Raw genomic sequence first — 14129 nt, forward strand, 5'->3', positions numbered from 1 at the left:
TTATGATCTTTTCAGCTGTGTTAAGTGATACATTTATGGTTCATAATGTTGACTCCACTGAGAACATGGAGGTTAGGCCGGAGGACATACACCATGGTATCATGAAGTTAGATGACATTAAGGCATGTGGTACGGATGATATCACTGCTCAACACTTAAAACATGCCAGTCAACAGCTTGCTCCCCTTCTTGCTGTACGTCTCACTGGGTTTTTCATTCACGGTATGTTAACGGTTTCCATGGCATCAGTGTTAATTGTGCCGGTTGTCAAAGATAAAGCTGGTAAAATAAATATAGCAAGGGTAATTATATACCTATTGGCTTCAGCATCGCCGCGACCCTGAGAGCGGGATAAGCGGTTTGGATAATGAATGGATGACTAGAAATGTACATTCTTACCAATGATAATCAGTTTGGTTTGAAGCACAAACATGGCACAGACGTATATTTTTGCCCTAAAGGAAATAGCAGCTAAATACAGAAGCCAAAACTCTACCATGTGTTTTATAGATGCCTCTAAGGCATTTGATAGAATGAATCATAAGAAATTATTTAGTTAAATGTGCCAAAGAGGTGTACCCAAGGTTACACTCAGATCTTTAGTTTTCTGGTATGCTCATCAGACTATGCAAGTTAAATGGGGCAATGCTGTATCTGCTTTTTTTAAAGTTTATTTTATTTATTTTAGCAACGAGGTCAGACAGGGTGGGATTTTATCCCCTCCTTGTACATGGATGACTTGTCGAAGCAGCTGCATGGGTATAAAACGGGCTGTTTTGAAAATACTGTTGTTAACCATCTAATATATGCAAATGATCCGGTTGTTTTCTCTCCATATAGCGCTGGGTTACAACAGTTATGGGAGATATGTTCCCAGTATGGTGGAGAATTTGACATCCAATAACAATGCCAAAAAGAGTAATGTTATGATTGTATGATGTAAAGAGGATAGAAAATACGTTTTTGCTGATTGTTATCAGAGTAATAATGTTCTTAAGGTGTGTCTTCTTCTTTCAGCTTGTTCCCTGTTTCTCAGGGGTCGCCACAGCGGATAATAATGCCCTTAAGGTGTATAATGAGATTAAATACCTTGGTCACTACATTATAGAAACTCTAACAGATGACAAAGATATCCATACACAGTGTTGCAAATTGTATGCCCAGGCTAACATGCTGACACACAAGTTTCATATGTGCACGATCAATGTCAAAGCCTCACTGTTTAAAGCTTTTTGTACACCTCACTTATGGGTTGTACAGTAAAAGTAGCATGCACAGACTTAAAGTAGCATATAATGATGCTGCGCGGTTACTGTTTTGTGTAGCAAGACATCACAGTGCTAGCCAGATGTTTGCTAATATTGGTATAACTACCCGTCAAGCACTGTTAAACATTATGTATAAATTTATGTGTCGTCTAGACAAGTCGGAGAATAACGTTATAGTGGTTTTAGCCAACCCTATAAAGAGTTATACTCATTTCTCATCAAATATGTGGAGACACTGGCGCAAGAGCCTCTATGTAAACTATTGGACTAATGTTTTTGTTTAATATTATTATGTTCTATGTATGTATATGTCCTCTGTCTTGTACCGTTTCTTTTCTTTTCTTTTTTTATATGGACCTCTATTAAGATGAGTCTGGAACAAAAATATAATTGAATACAAAAGCACACACCAACAAACAAAAGCCCGTGTGAAACACACACCCACACATGCATATATACACATACACAAAGTAACTCCATATGTGATGAGGTTTCAATGAAAAGTATCCATCATCCATCATAATGCCGACTGGCATACTATATCCCTCAAGATGTCCTCCGACCCCTGACCCCTGCTCACCTTGGCAAAAGCTGCAGCTGTCATCTGCACCCTGCCCTCGTCTGATGCGTAGATCTTCAGGTCGTGTCTGTAGGTGCTGTGTAACCGTAGCAACCCACAGCCAGGGAAACCAGCGTAGTCCCCTGGAAGAACAATCACATAACTGTTTCCTGTTGCTATAGTAACATGGCCAGCCAGCTGGTGGACATTAACATTAGAGAAGAAGGGGTGTGTGTGTGTGTGTGTGTGTGTTTAAAAAAAGAAAAAAAAAGAAGAAAAAAAACCTTGGATCATCGAGGAAGGCTGAATTTCCCACAGCGAAAGCAAAAGTTTGACACAAAAAGTTTATTGGGGGGGTATTACAAATAATAACCCATTAAAGAAACTATTTACACTAAAGGGATGTCCTGTTTATTAGACTGTCAAAAACAATAATAATGACATTTTGGCCTGCGAAGCGATGGTGTCTTCTCTGTTCTTCCTGTGACCTTGTATGGACATATGTGACTGCACTCAGTTCATAATAATCCAGCAGCTGGTTAACGGCAGCCAGGTCAGCCGCGCGTGTGCATCTTAGAGATGAATGAAAATGCTTTATATCATGGTGATGACTTCACTTTTCCTGTAAAAACAGGTCACTGATTTTTCAATAACATCTTCAAGAGTGTACACACACACACACACACACACACACCTACGGGCAATTTAGTATGGCCAATTCACCTGACCTACATGTCTTTGGACTGTGGGAGGAAACCAGGGCACCCGGAGGAAACCCACACAGACACGGGGAGAACATGTAAACTCCACACAGAGGACGACCCGGGACGACCCCCAAGGTTGGACTACCCCGGGGCTCGAACCCAGAACCTTCTTGCTGTGAGGCAACCACGCTAACCACTGTGCCACATACACACAAGTCGGGCCTGTGTGATGGCCTGGTGGCCTGTCCGATGGCCTGGCGACCTGTCCAGGGTGTCTCCCTGCCTGCCACCTAGTGACTGCTGGGATAGGCTCCAGCATCCCCGCGACCCTGAGAGCAGGATAAGCGATTCGGATAATGGATGGAATGGATGGATGGATCTTCAAGAGTACCCGTTAGATACTCAACTCATTTGTTTTTCTTAGGAAAAATTACTTCATATGAGCAGACTTCAGGGTTTCATGAAATGTTTCAAAATTTTACAACCTGATTAGACTACTGATTAGGTCAACCACTGTCTCATATGAAAGTGAATCTGCCTGGGGCCAAATGATAACTCGAGTGTGAGAATATGTACACTGGATTAAAAAATGCACTGTGTGCACATGTATGTGTCTATGTCTGTGCCCATCTGTTAAATGGTGTGCCTGATGGTGTGTCCATTTATATGTGTATCTCTGTCTATCCATCCATCTATCCATGTCCATCAGTATGTTAGTATGCATCTATGTATGCCTGAGTATGTCTGTATCTCTTTGTATCCGTTTTTCTGTTTGTTCATCTATCTGTCCATGTCGATCTGTATCTCTCACCCTGTCCTCCGGGGTACATGCAGCGAAAAGCTCTCCCAAGTTCCTCAGCCTGGACTCGGCCTGCGGGGGTGAGCTCTCCCCCCCACTTCAGCACCAGCAGCAGGGAAGCCCCCTCCTTTCGCGTATCTGAGAGACCAGAAACCAGAGAGTCACTCAATGGGGGGGGGGGGGGGGGGTCATTCCATAAATGACCTTTAGATAGGTACCCAATGAGTCCTTCCTTACCCTCCTCCTCACTGGAGGTTTTGGGCTGACCATAAGGAAGGTAGGTCAGCTGCACTTTCCTGTTGATCCCAGAGAAGTGTCCGTACCTTCATTAGAAAAATGGAAAAAATTCGGTTATTGCTCCGGGCATCTACCTGGCTCTTAACATACAGTCAGCTTAAGGTGAAAACCATCCTCATGACTGTAGGACGAAAACACTTCATGCGATCTTGATGAAGAGACAGTGTTTTAGGCCAGGTATCTCGCATAACTTCAAGTTAGTATGCTAGTGCTCATATCTATATATGTGTGAGAGAGAGAGATTGGTAAGCAGGAGAGGGTCTAAGGATAAGGGATGTCAAACATTGTCAACTGTGATTGTAAAGCCATCTGGGACTAAATTGTGATTTAGGGCTACAGGATACAAATAAATCTGACTTGACTTAAATAGTTAAGTAAGGACATGAGGGAATTAACTCGTAATGGTGCTACAGTGAACATGACACATGTGACTACAGGATGCTGCCTGGATACCAAACCACTTGTTCTTTTCTTGAGTTTTCTAACCTAATCCTGTTTGGGAAACATGCCAGGAAGGTCACTAAAAGTCGGCTTTGTGAGACCGTTCATGTTATTCACCCTGCGAAGCACAGATCCCTTAGTATAATATTTCAGATATGCCGATACTCATGTCACTGTCCATTACACAACTCTGTCTACAGCTATGGAGTTGGAATATCTTTGGACTTCATCTTTTTTCCTCGTAATTGCTTTCTGAAATGACACAGAAACCATTCAGGCAGATGTAAATGCGCGTTTGATATCCAGTTCCCTCATCACTTACATTTCCAGAACAGTTTTCAGCTGTTCCAGTTTGGACTTCTTCTCCTCTATCTCACAGTCCTCATGCTGCCCCAATTCAGCCAATAGCTGACGGGTGATGTCCAGCACCTCCTGTGGCAACAACGCAAAAATGCCAAATGGGGTAAAAGTGAAGTTAGAAATTTAATCTTTATATTATTTGTTTGTCCCTCACTGTTACCTGTAGCTGTTTCGGCTTCTTCAGCTTCAACTTTCCCGTTTTGTATCCTCCATATTTTTCAAAAAGGTCAAAGAACCTGATGATATAAAAAAAAACAACAACTTAAAAACAACCCACAAGACCAAAATCTGACAGAGAGAAGATAACTACTCGATGCTGTGAACTGAGAGGACAGGAACAGGATTGAGAACCTACATGGGATTTCGAACCTCCATCTTCATCTTCTGTTTGGGAGTTCTATCTCCATGCCTGATAACCGCAATCACACAGCGAAGCTCCATCCTGAGGGGCCCGAGAAAGGGACTTGAGTTCGTTGTTTGGTAGGGTTTAAATATTTGGTGTTAAAACAGAACTGATGCATCCATCGTATGGATAAATGCCATCCATCCATATGATGAACGCTATCTTGTGGATGGATTTTATAAGTGGACTCATCCATTATAAAGACTAACTGTAACAGACCAACATCTTGATTCTCTTGCTTTACTTCAATTAATATTTTCCAAACAAAAATAAATCAAAAAGGATTTTAAATTAATAATGCTATATTATCTTTTAAAAAGTCAAATTAATCAAATATCAGAAATTAATGTTTAACTAGAATCTAGGGGGAGTTCAGGAGAAACCAGCAGGCCAGAAGATGACAAAGAGTTCTGCAGACAGAACGCTTAATGTTACGATATGCAGCAAGCCAAACTTTAGCATTGCTGCTTTCCTTCGGGTAGTACTCACATGGTCCCGGAGGTTGTAGGGACGATTGGGATGTCCTCTGCCTCAGTGGGAATTGACCAGGGGATCTGGAACTGAGGAGCAAGCTCTCGCATCACTATGTTCCTAAAGATCCGCAAAAAGACAGAAAGTCAAAGAGGAAGGATCTCTGCTGCCTTCTCTGTCACAGAGGATGGCTGTGAGCACAAAGGGAAGGTATATATAGCCAGAAGATCAAACATGAGAGTGTACCCCAGGATCTTGGCACAATCGTCATAATACTTCATGGAGTTCTTGACGAAACTGAAGCCATTGACATCACATACATAGGAGTGTCCGTTGGCTCGGAGAAGGTCAAACCCGCACACCGTTTGCTACAATTAAGAGGGGAAAGGAGATGAGAGGAGAGATGCTATTACTTTTTTGTATATTTATAGATGTGATGCTGAGATGCTGCAGGGTAGCATCCCTCTCTGACAAAGTAAAGAATCCCGTGTGGTCGAAAATGACATACGTCAACAGAAAGTCATTGTTTACCTTGAATGCGAGGCAGACCTTGCGGGCAACCAGTTTCTCCATGGCTGACAGCATGACAGGGTAGCGGATCTCCTTGCCCTCGCTATCCCTCTCCACCTTCCCATCCAAGGCTGGAGACTTGCGAGCCTCCGCGTGAGCATAGTCTGGGCCCACCGTGTACACCTGAGCTCACAGTGAACAGCAACCATCACCAGCATTCTCCATTTAAAATGTCTGTTATGGGATTCTGGAACACAACTCCAATCTGGATCTGTGTCCATCATAAAAACTGACATTTTACCTTGACATCCGTGCCATCTGTTGGCATAAACTCTTCATAGATGTAAGAGCCCGTCTTCCTCACTGTGCTCTCCGGGGAGTACACACTGCTCCGACTCCCGATCTGAAAAGCGGACGGCATTTAGCAACTTGTTACTTAAGCACAAAAAAATGTGAGCTAAGTCAGAGAAATGCTTTACTCAGGCAACAGGGATGACTTTACCCTTAATGTGTAATTGTGTGTTGTAAACCATCCATAACATTTGGTTTGAAAGGTTGTGTATCCTTTTTGGAAAGCAGTTTGTCAGTTCTTCAGATCAGTCATAATCTTTTTTTAGATTAGTGGTGATGTTATCATGTTAGTGGCTGCATTTAAAAGATCAGCTATAAAGTTTATAAGATCAGTAGCTATGTTTTTAAGACTGTTTCTAAACGTTCTTCCTGACAGGGCAGCAGAGTAACATCACGTCAGAGGAGCTCTTACATGTGTATTCTAATGTTAGGACTAGTATGCTCTATTTCAGTTAAGTATGTCGTTTATGACGGCTGCCATTATTACTTGATTAATAAGAGGGTGTGTGTTTCGGTATGTGTGTGTGTGTGTGTGTGGTGGGGAATTGAAGTAAAACCTAAAACCTTTAACAACAGCCCTGGGCCCCCAGCCATCCTCCAAATATAACCCAGACACTGAGGTGCACCACAGTAGGGAAGGGAGCTCGAGTCTGATGTTAGGAATCTGATGTTGGGGGATTTGGATTTATGGAAGTGGTGGATGGGAAGTGTGCGCAGACCTTTCTGAAGAGGCGCTGGCTGCCTCCCCCCGCTGAGGTGGGGTAGTAGATGTAGACATTGTGGTCCTCAGCAGAGACTGGCTTTTCCACAAAGGGCTTGGGGAACACCTCCCCGTTCACCTCCACGTGGTCTTCACCTTCCACCAGGTTACACTCTGGGTAATAAGACACAAAAACCAAATATATACACACACACACTCTTCAGTTTGGTGGTACCCTTCACACACACACACACACACACACAAAAGTACAGTACTTTCACTACTAAATCCCATTTAAAATTGATTTTTGAACATGTTTGTATTGACCTAAAAACTTAAGTGATAAAAAAAATGGATTTTTGAAACTGTTGAGCAGTTGTGAGAATTAAATCTTTTTTTTTATGTTAAATTTTTTCATTTGATATAAAAGTTTGGTTTGCTTTAAAGACAGAGAGGACACGAAGCATCAAATTAGCCTTTTCTCCGGGGACTGACTGACTACATGTCACAGTGTCTGCTTGACATTACACACTATATTTATCCCGGGAACTAAAATAAAACAGACACCATCTTAAATTGATAGCCTCAGGGATGCAGCGGGGACAAAAGTTTGAGTGCTGCTTTCCTCTGGAGGGGTCAAAACTCTTTAGATTAATGGATTTATTATGGCGATATGGTTAACCCTGTGTTGTCTGCCTGCTTCTGTGCTACTGTGTCACTTCTGTTGTAAACCCAGAGAAGGTTAATCACTGAGTGAAACTTAAAACCAAAAGACAAACAATGATATGAGCAGTAAACAAACGAACATATTGGACATCACTAATGAGCTAGCAGACTGAGCTAGCAGACTAACCGTCCGGCTTATCTGGGTCACGGTTCAAAACAGCATAACGTGGTAGATCAATCCCTTCTTCCTGCAAGATACGATAAACCTCCCTCCTGAAAAGAAAGAAACATAGAAATAGTTCAATGTTATGAGTATAAAAGAGTTATTTAAGCCTTTTCTGCTTAAAAATGAGAAACATGCCCGCGCCTGCACCAGGCCATTATTTCAACCAATGCTTTAAAGTAGATGCTTCTGGTTTAGAGCAGTACCTGTCTTGTATGTAGTACTGCATGTTCAGGTCATTGATGAGCAGCGGGTTTCTGAGGTTGGCATAACTCACGGCCTTATCCAGTGGGAACCCTGTTTCGAACGAACAGAAAGGGTTCATGACTTTCAATAAGCCCCACATAATCTTCTCTGACAGACATCCGTGTTATCGGCCAAGTGAAAGAAGGAATTTCATTATGGTTCTCAAAGATTAAGCCCAGATGCATATTGTTGATAAGAGCGAGACAGAGCGGCAGAGCGAGAGAGAGCGAGCGAGAAAGAGAGACTATAGAGTCAGTCGTTCATCTAAGCAGAATGACATGTTGGAGTGGACATAATGCTAACACTGTCTCCGAAGTTGTACTTAGCTGTATTTAACATTATGTTTAGTAACTTTACAGCCAGACAAAAGTCCATGTGATCTGTCTTTGTGGGATGCTGGCTGTGAAAGGCGTGAGAACAGCATATGTGCTGAGAGAGTAGGGCCTTTGTCCAAGTGCTTGTATGTGATCACAGCTCGTGAATTTCTGTGTATTGTGTTTTAATTTGTGTGTTTGTGTGTATTTTTGTGTTAAAGTGCCTATGTGTATCTGTGAATTTTCTGTGTGTCTGTGTTACTGTGCGTTTGTCCATCTGTGTCTTTGCATGTCTGTTGGTGTGACTCCATATGTGTGTGTGTGTGTGTGTGTGTGTGTATAGAGGAGTTTTTCACCTTTGGAGTGGAACGAGATGAGGCAGTCACACAGGGGCCAGTTCTCCACAGGTTCATTGAGGATGACATCCTCAGGAAAGATGACCACGGTGATGTAGTCGAACCTGCACAGCCGCTCCAGGATCTGGGTCATGGGCTTGGACTTGGACTTCTTCATCATGCAGCAGATCCCTACCATGATCTGTCGCTCCAGGGGCTGAACAGAGGGGAGGAGAGGACAGGAGCGGAAAGGAGGCTTTAAAAGGTCTCTCTAAAGTTGCTTTAGAATTGAGGTGAAGAAGATGGCTGCACGTTTGCCAAAATTTGACATTTTCAAACCTTTTCAGTAGAAATCGATTAATTGTGATGGACCGTGAATGCTATACAAACAACAATAGAACCAGTCAGCCAGTCTAGCTCCTGTGTTTTAAAATGTGGGGAATGCCTTGGGGCGGCAGTAGCTCAGAGGCAGACCAGGTCGTCTGTGAACTGGAGAGTTGCCAGTTTGATCCTCAGCTCCTCCTGGCAAAAAAAACGCCGGTGTCCCTGAGCAAGACATCCAACCCCTTACTGCACCCGATTAGCTGGTGAACTTGAACTTTGCATGGTTGACACCGCCATTGGTATGACTGTACATATGTGAATGTAAGGCATTAATTGTAAAGCGCTATATAAATGCAGTCCATGCTGTCCAAATGTAGAAATCTGGGGAGTGGGGGGGGGCAGTCAGTCATTTACTTCGTTTAAATCAATATTGTTAGTAGCCCTGCTGATATTAAATCATTACATTCAAGAAAGCCAAGAAAGCAGAAATATCACTTTTAAATAGGCAGAGTTATTTTAATTCTCCCTTCATTACTTTATTTTACATTGTAGTTTTTTTTTTCTTGTGCATGTATGCTTGTCTATGGCTTTGTTCTCTTTCGCAGTTTTGATTTGTTAAGTTATAGAGCTCATCTCTAAATGTTTCATGTTTATTAGAAGGGGAGGAGCCTTAAATGACCCCTGGTCTTCTGTCCTTTCCTGAATAAATATTCTTACCTTTATAAGTTGTCTTATTTTTTTGTTGCGCAAATAAACTAAACTTCTTGATACTGCAAGTGTTGTGCAACCTGTTGACTAATCAGCAACTTGAAAAGCTAATACTTCTGAGGGGGCGTTTATATGTTGTCTGTGAGGATGTTCATCTCCTACCGAATCTGCCTCTTCATCGTCTTCATACAGCTCCATGTCTGTCCTCATGCTGTCCTCCACACCCTCGCTCTCATCGTCCTCGCAGCCCACAAAGAATCTGGGAGCGCCGCGCCGGCTCTCGACCGGGCTGTTGGGCTCTGACATCACAGTCCCCGGCGGTAGCACCTAGTGTCCCACCGCGCCATCGTACACCAACACACCGCCGGAGCGGCCCACCGACGGAAGGGCACAAGGCCTGGGGAAAAGGGAATCAGCCTGGGCTGGGCTGGACTGGTGGGTACTGAATAGGACGAGAGAAAGAAAGTGAGGCAAATTGAGCCAGGGGAGAAGGACCAGAGGGAGGAGGTTACAGGAGACCAGAGGGAAGAGAGGAGAGTGTTGGCTAGGGTTCTGCGTTGGCAATGATGCTCAGGTTTCTCATTCTTCTTTCAGTAGTTTCCCAGCTCATATTACTGGATTGGCTTTCTCAGAAGTCTTTAACTCTCGCAAACTGAGGACAGCCCAGTCCTCCATTTATGCTCTTGACTGACAGTCCTAGAGAGGAGACACAAACATAGGAAGACATTTTTTGGTAGTGTTTTATGGAAACCACTTTATCTTTGTTTTGACAAACTCTGTTGCCATTACTGTCCGATTGCTCTCAATATTTAAGACTAAATGAAGACTTATACCTGCTTTGTAAAATAGACACTGTGGACAGACTGTTTCTTTGCCAGGGGATGGTGAGTGATAATTAAACTTACATCTGAGTGCTGACGCAACACGCCAAGCTAACTAGTGTGTTTTGTGTTCCTCTCACCAGTGAATCCCTGTGAGCTGTGTTATCAAGAGTTACACTGAATGTGCAGACAAACTGTAACTAGTCATTAAGCAAACATGCAATATTACATGGTACCCATTTTACCAGACACCATTTCACCACCAGACACGATCACGCAAGGGCAAAGGCTAAAAAAACTGTGGAATGTAAACGACCATTATCAGAGTAATTTACCTAGGCCAGATGATCAGAAGACAAACAAATAACTGTGGCAGGAAAAGGAGCTGTCTAGTCAGAACCCCGCAGTTCCTGGTGATGTCAGTTTCTTCAAAGAGAATCACATCCTCTGAAAAGCTTCATGACCTGCGAGACTGGAGGAATATGCAGGGGAAATTGAGAGGGTGGTATTCTAAAAATCATTTAATCAAAATGCACGGTGAACAGAGGTGACATGGGATTATGAGATAGACCAATAGAATGAGGAAAATGTCCTTTACACAGCCGTTTGTCGACATTTAAACACATATCAGGAATCAGGAACATTTATTTGTCGTTTCATTCCATGCACCTGTGCACAGCAGTGCAACACAGAGACAGAGTAATTAACTCAAGTTAGTAATATACACTGACTTGTCTGCATAATTATGTTGTAACATGAGTTCATACAATGGTTCCTGCGTGAATGTAAAGCACGTGCAGGTGGAGTGTGTGTTAAATGACAAAAACCATGAAAAGAATTCAGCTGCAAAAACATTACAAGTGAAAGGGTCGTGTCATTTCTCTGCAGCTGGGATGATCGGTACTACAACTGAGGGGTAAAACTGAGTAGGATTGTACTCCGTTTAGGATGCACTTTTTACATATGCTGCATGCATAAGCATGCAATCCGGTATCTGCCCCCCCCCCCACACACACACACACCTCTATTAAGAACCTTCACCCTCTGCCATACATTCAAATACAGACTGCTCCTTAATTCAAGCCCGGGGTTGATTACACGTATCAAAACGGATGAACTGAACCGTGGTAACAGCAGGAGAAATCCGTTCTCTGCATACTGGCAGTTTGTTTGGAGTAAACTCATTTTTGGTTTAAGTGGATTACCAGGCACTGGGACATAATCTCCTCTATGAAACACCTGCTCACCCAGGGCTGTGCGGGTAAACAGGAGATGAGCGATTGTGAGGCGCGCATTTCGGCACTGTACGGCTTGACCTTGCAGCGTAAATTCATTACTCCGGCTTGCACCAATTCAAAGGCGGTTATTTTAAACACCGTGTGACTTCAGATGACCTCCGGAGAATGCATCACATCGTATATTAACACACGAATAACGACCCGATATGAGGAAGGATAACATGCAAAACAGTTGGGAGCTGCTTGAATGTTCAGACGAGAGAAAGTGAGGGCACAGATTAATGTTACAGCCAAAGCCAGTAGGTGAGTGGGACGGCATTTAATAGAGAAATTAAGTAAAACGGTCACCAATGAAGGACGACACTGAAATCCAGTAAAAAAAACCCCACCTCACCAGCTCCTTAAATAAAAGCTACAACCTCGGTTGGTCAACATGAAGACAATTAAAATGTTTAGAACATTTTCAAAACGTGAAACTCTGCAGATAACAGCACAGTGAAGTGTAGAATAACGCCACACGTTCGACACATTAGTGGGTTGAATGCAACTTTCTTAAAATAACATCTTCAGGTTAAAACATTGAAGCTAGCGGAAGCTAACGTTAGCAGTGAGTTAAACTGGTCAATGTCTCCCAGTGCCATTTTTTTTTCTCCTCTAGAAGCAAATAACAGGTTTATATCTATGGCTCGAATACCGTTTACGCCACGAGGTGAAAGTCATTAGCTGTAAGCTGAATTAAGTAATTGTCCAGATTGAAATAACTCACACTTCGAACAGAGGAGCAAATAATGTGTCGCTTTCCTCCTGACAGCTTGTCAACGAAACCAACCTTACTTTCCCCCCTGCAGGAGCAGAAAAGCGCTGCGTGACGGGCAGCCAATGGGAGAGCAGAACCCACTCGCTCTGCGTGACGGGCAGCCAATGGGAGAGCAGAACCCACTCGCTCTGTGTGACGGGCAGCCAATAGGAGAACGAATCTCCCTCAAAGGGGCGTCACCTCAAACGCTTTTAAGCCAATCCACGCCCTGTTACCGACGCTATCTGCCCATCCTGTGTATTGGCTAAAATCTAGCAATTTCTTCAGATTGTTCTGTACACATTAGTATAGTTTCATACTATACTATACAAATCCTGGATTAAGGTCTCGTACACATGGGTGGAAGTCGATTCTTTATGAAAATAGCTGAGTAATATTCAACGTTGTTTTCAGACCACACAGAATTGAAGATGTGAAATAAATACACTTAAAATTTGTAAAAAATAGTAATATCAGCATTAACGCCCACCTGCTCACTTGAGATCTAATCAGCTCTAAAAATGTCACTTTTGGCTGACAAATTGAAAAGCTTCCAAACGTCAACACTGGATGTGAACGAAATCTAATGTAGCCAGGCAGCATTGAGGTCAGAAAAGGCTGAGAAACAAAATTGGCAAACAAACGGAGCTTTTCCTTTGATTCGTTACTAATGAATTTTATCATTTCATAACGTAACAGAACTAACCTTTTCTTCCCTGAAATTGGGGCCGTGAAACCGGGCGTTACTTTAGCGCCCTCTGGCGTTCAGAAACAGACATGCACCCGGACGTGTTGGGCACTACCGCTTACGCTATCACTAGCTGCTAGTACTTTTACCCCTGCTGCTACCAATGGTAACGATACAGCCTCAGAAGTGGTAATGACGACCCGCCTTACTACGGAAATACCTGTAACAGAACCGGTGCTTTGCTGGTGACCAGGCCACAGCGGACACCACTCTCACCATGCCAAGCCACTGTTACCTGCTGCCCAGGTGGACTGTGTGGGGCCAAACAGGGTCTTGATATTTTTTTTTATAAAAAGAGTATTTTATGAAAATCGACCATTTCATGTTCAAAATATGGTTGATGCACCATGAAAATAGCCTCCCTGAATATGCTTCTCCCCGGGTTTATTGTTTATTTTCATCATAGTTAAATGCAACTTACTCTTGATTCAAAACACAGAACAAAACTACTCTGTGTGTGTGTGTGTGTGTGTGTGTGTGTGTGGTGGCCATTTTACTCTGAGTTATCCCAAGTCTTGATGATCCTTATCTTCTCCCACTTTAGTACCTCCTGCCTCCGACACAAAGAGCCTCTATATGTAGAAGCAGGTCCTCGGCAGCTCTCTGCTCACATCTGGTTTTCATCTGCGGTAGCCAGGGGTGTTACATTCTCTGACATACTGCGGAGGGTCAGACCGGGACAAGGAGCTTCATTATAGATTCAGATTCGGTCCGTGTACGCCGGCTCCCATGGCACCGATCGGTTCCCAGTGCTTCCTGTAGATCACCATCAGAGCTATCTGGCCGTTGGCTTTCTAAGAAGCCCATTGGCTGGCAGCTCAAACCACACAGCAAAGGATGCAGGGTG

General features: G+C 43.2%; 1 protein-coding gene and 1 long non-coding RNA gene across 2 annotated transcripts in view; both read right to left on the reverse strand.

Annotated features, from left to right (window-relative positions):
• ppip5k1a (diphosphoinositol pentakisphosphate kinase 1a) overlaps nt 1–10090 on the reverse strand; it is a 55084-nt gene extending 44994 nt beyond the window's left edge. The window contains exons 1-15 of the mRNA XM_056279200.1: nt 9842–10090; nt 8669–8864; nt 7959–8049; nt 7717–7802; nt 6883–7037; nt 6114–6215; nt 5834–5995; nt 5549–5670; nt 5321–5422; nt 4784–4870; nt 4589–4664; nt 4391–4500; nt 3568–3653; nt 3343–3468; nt 1849–1970 (exon numbers count right to left, since the gene is read on the reverse strand). Of these exons, the coding sequence (XP_056135175.1) occupies nt 1849–1970; nt 3343–3468; nt 3568–3653; nt 4391–4500; nt 4589–4664; nt 4784–4870; nt 5321–5422; nt 5549–5670; nt 5834–5995; nt 6114–6215; nt 6883–7037; nt 7717–7802; nt 7959–8049; nt 8669–8864; nt 9842–9985 (1767 nt within the window). The 5' untranslated portion in view covers nt 9986–10090. The remainder of the gene's footprint in view (nt 1–1848; nt 1971–3342; nt 3469–3567; nt 3654–4390; nt 4501–4588; nt 4665–4783; nt 4871–5320; nt 5423–5548; nt 5671–5833; nt 5996–6113; nt 6216–6882; nt 7038–7716; nt 7803–7958; nt 8050–8668; nt 8865–9841) is intronic.
• A 58-nt stretch (nt 10091–10148) lies between these two features.
• Nucleotides 10149–12525, reverse strand: LOC130111116 (uncharacterized). The gene is made up of 3 exons (XR_008810143.1): nt 12505–12525; nt 10836–10972; nt 10149–10375 (listed from the first exon to the last, which is right to left on the reverse strand). It is a non-coding gene; the product is annotated as an uncharacterized LOC130111116 (long non-coding RNA).
• Nucleotides 12526–14129: the final 1604 nt, after the last annotated feature.

This window comes from Lampris incognitus, chromosome 4 (genome assembly GCF_029633865.1).
Source record: "Lampris incognitus isolate fLamInc1 chromosome 4, fLamInc1.hap2, whole genome shotgun sequence".
NCBI classification, from domain to species: Eukaryota; Metazoa; Chordata; class Actinopteri; order Lampriformes; family Lampridae; genus Lampris; species Lampris incognitus.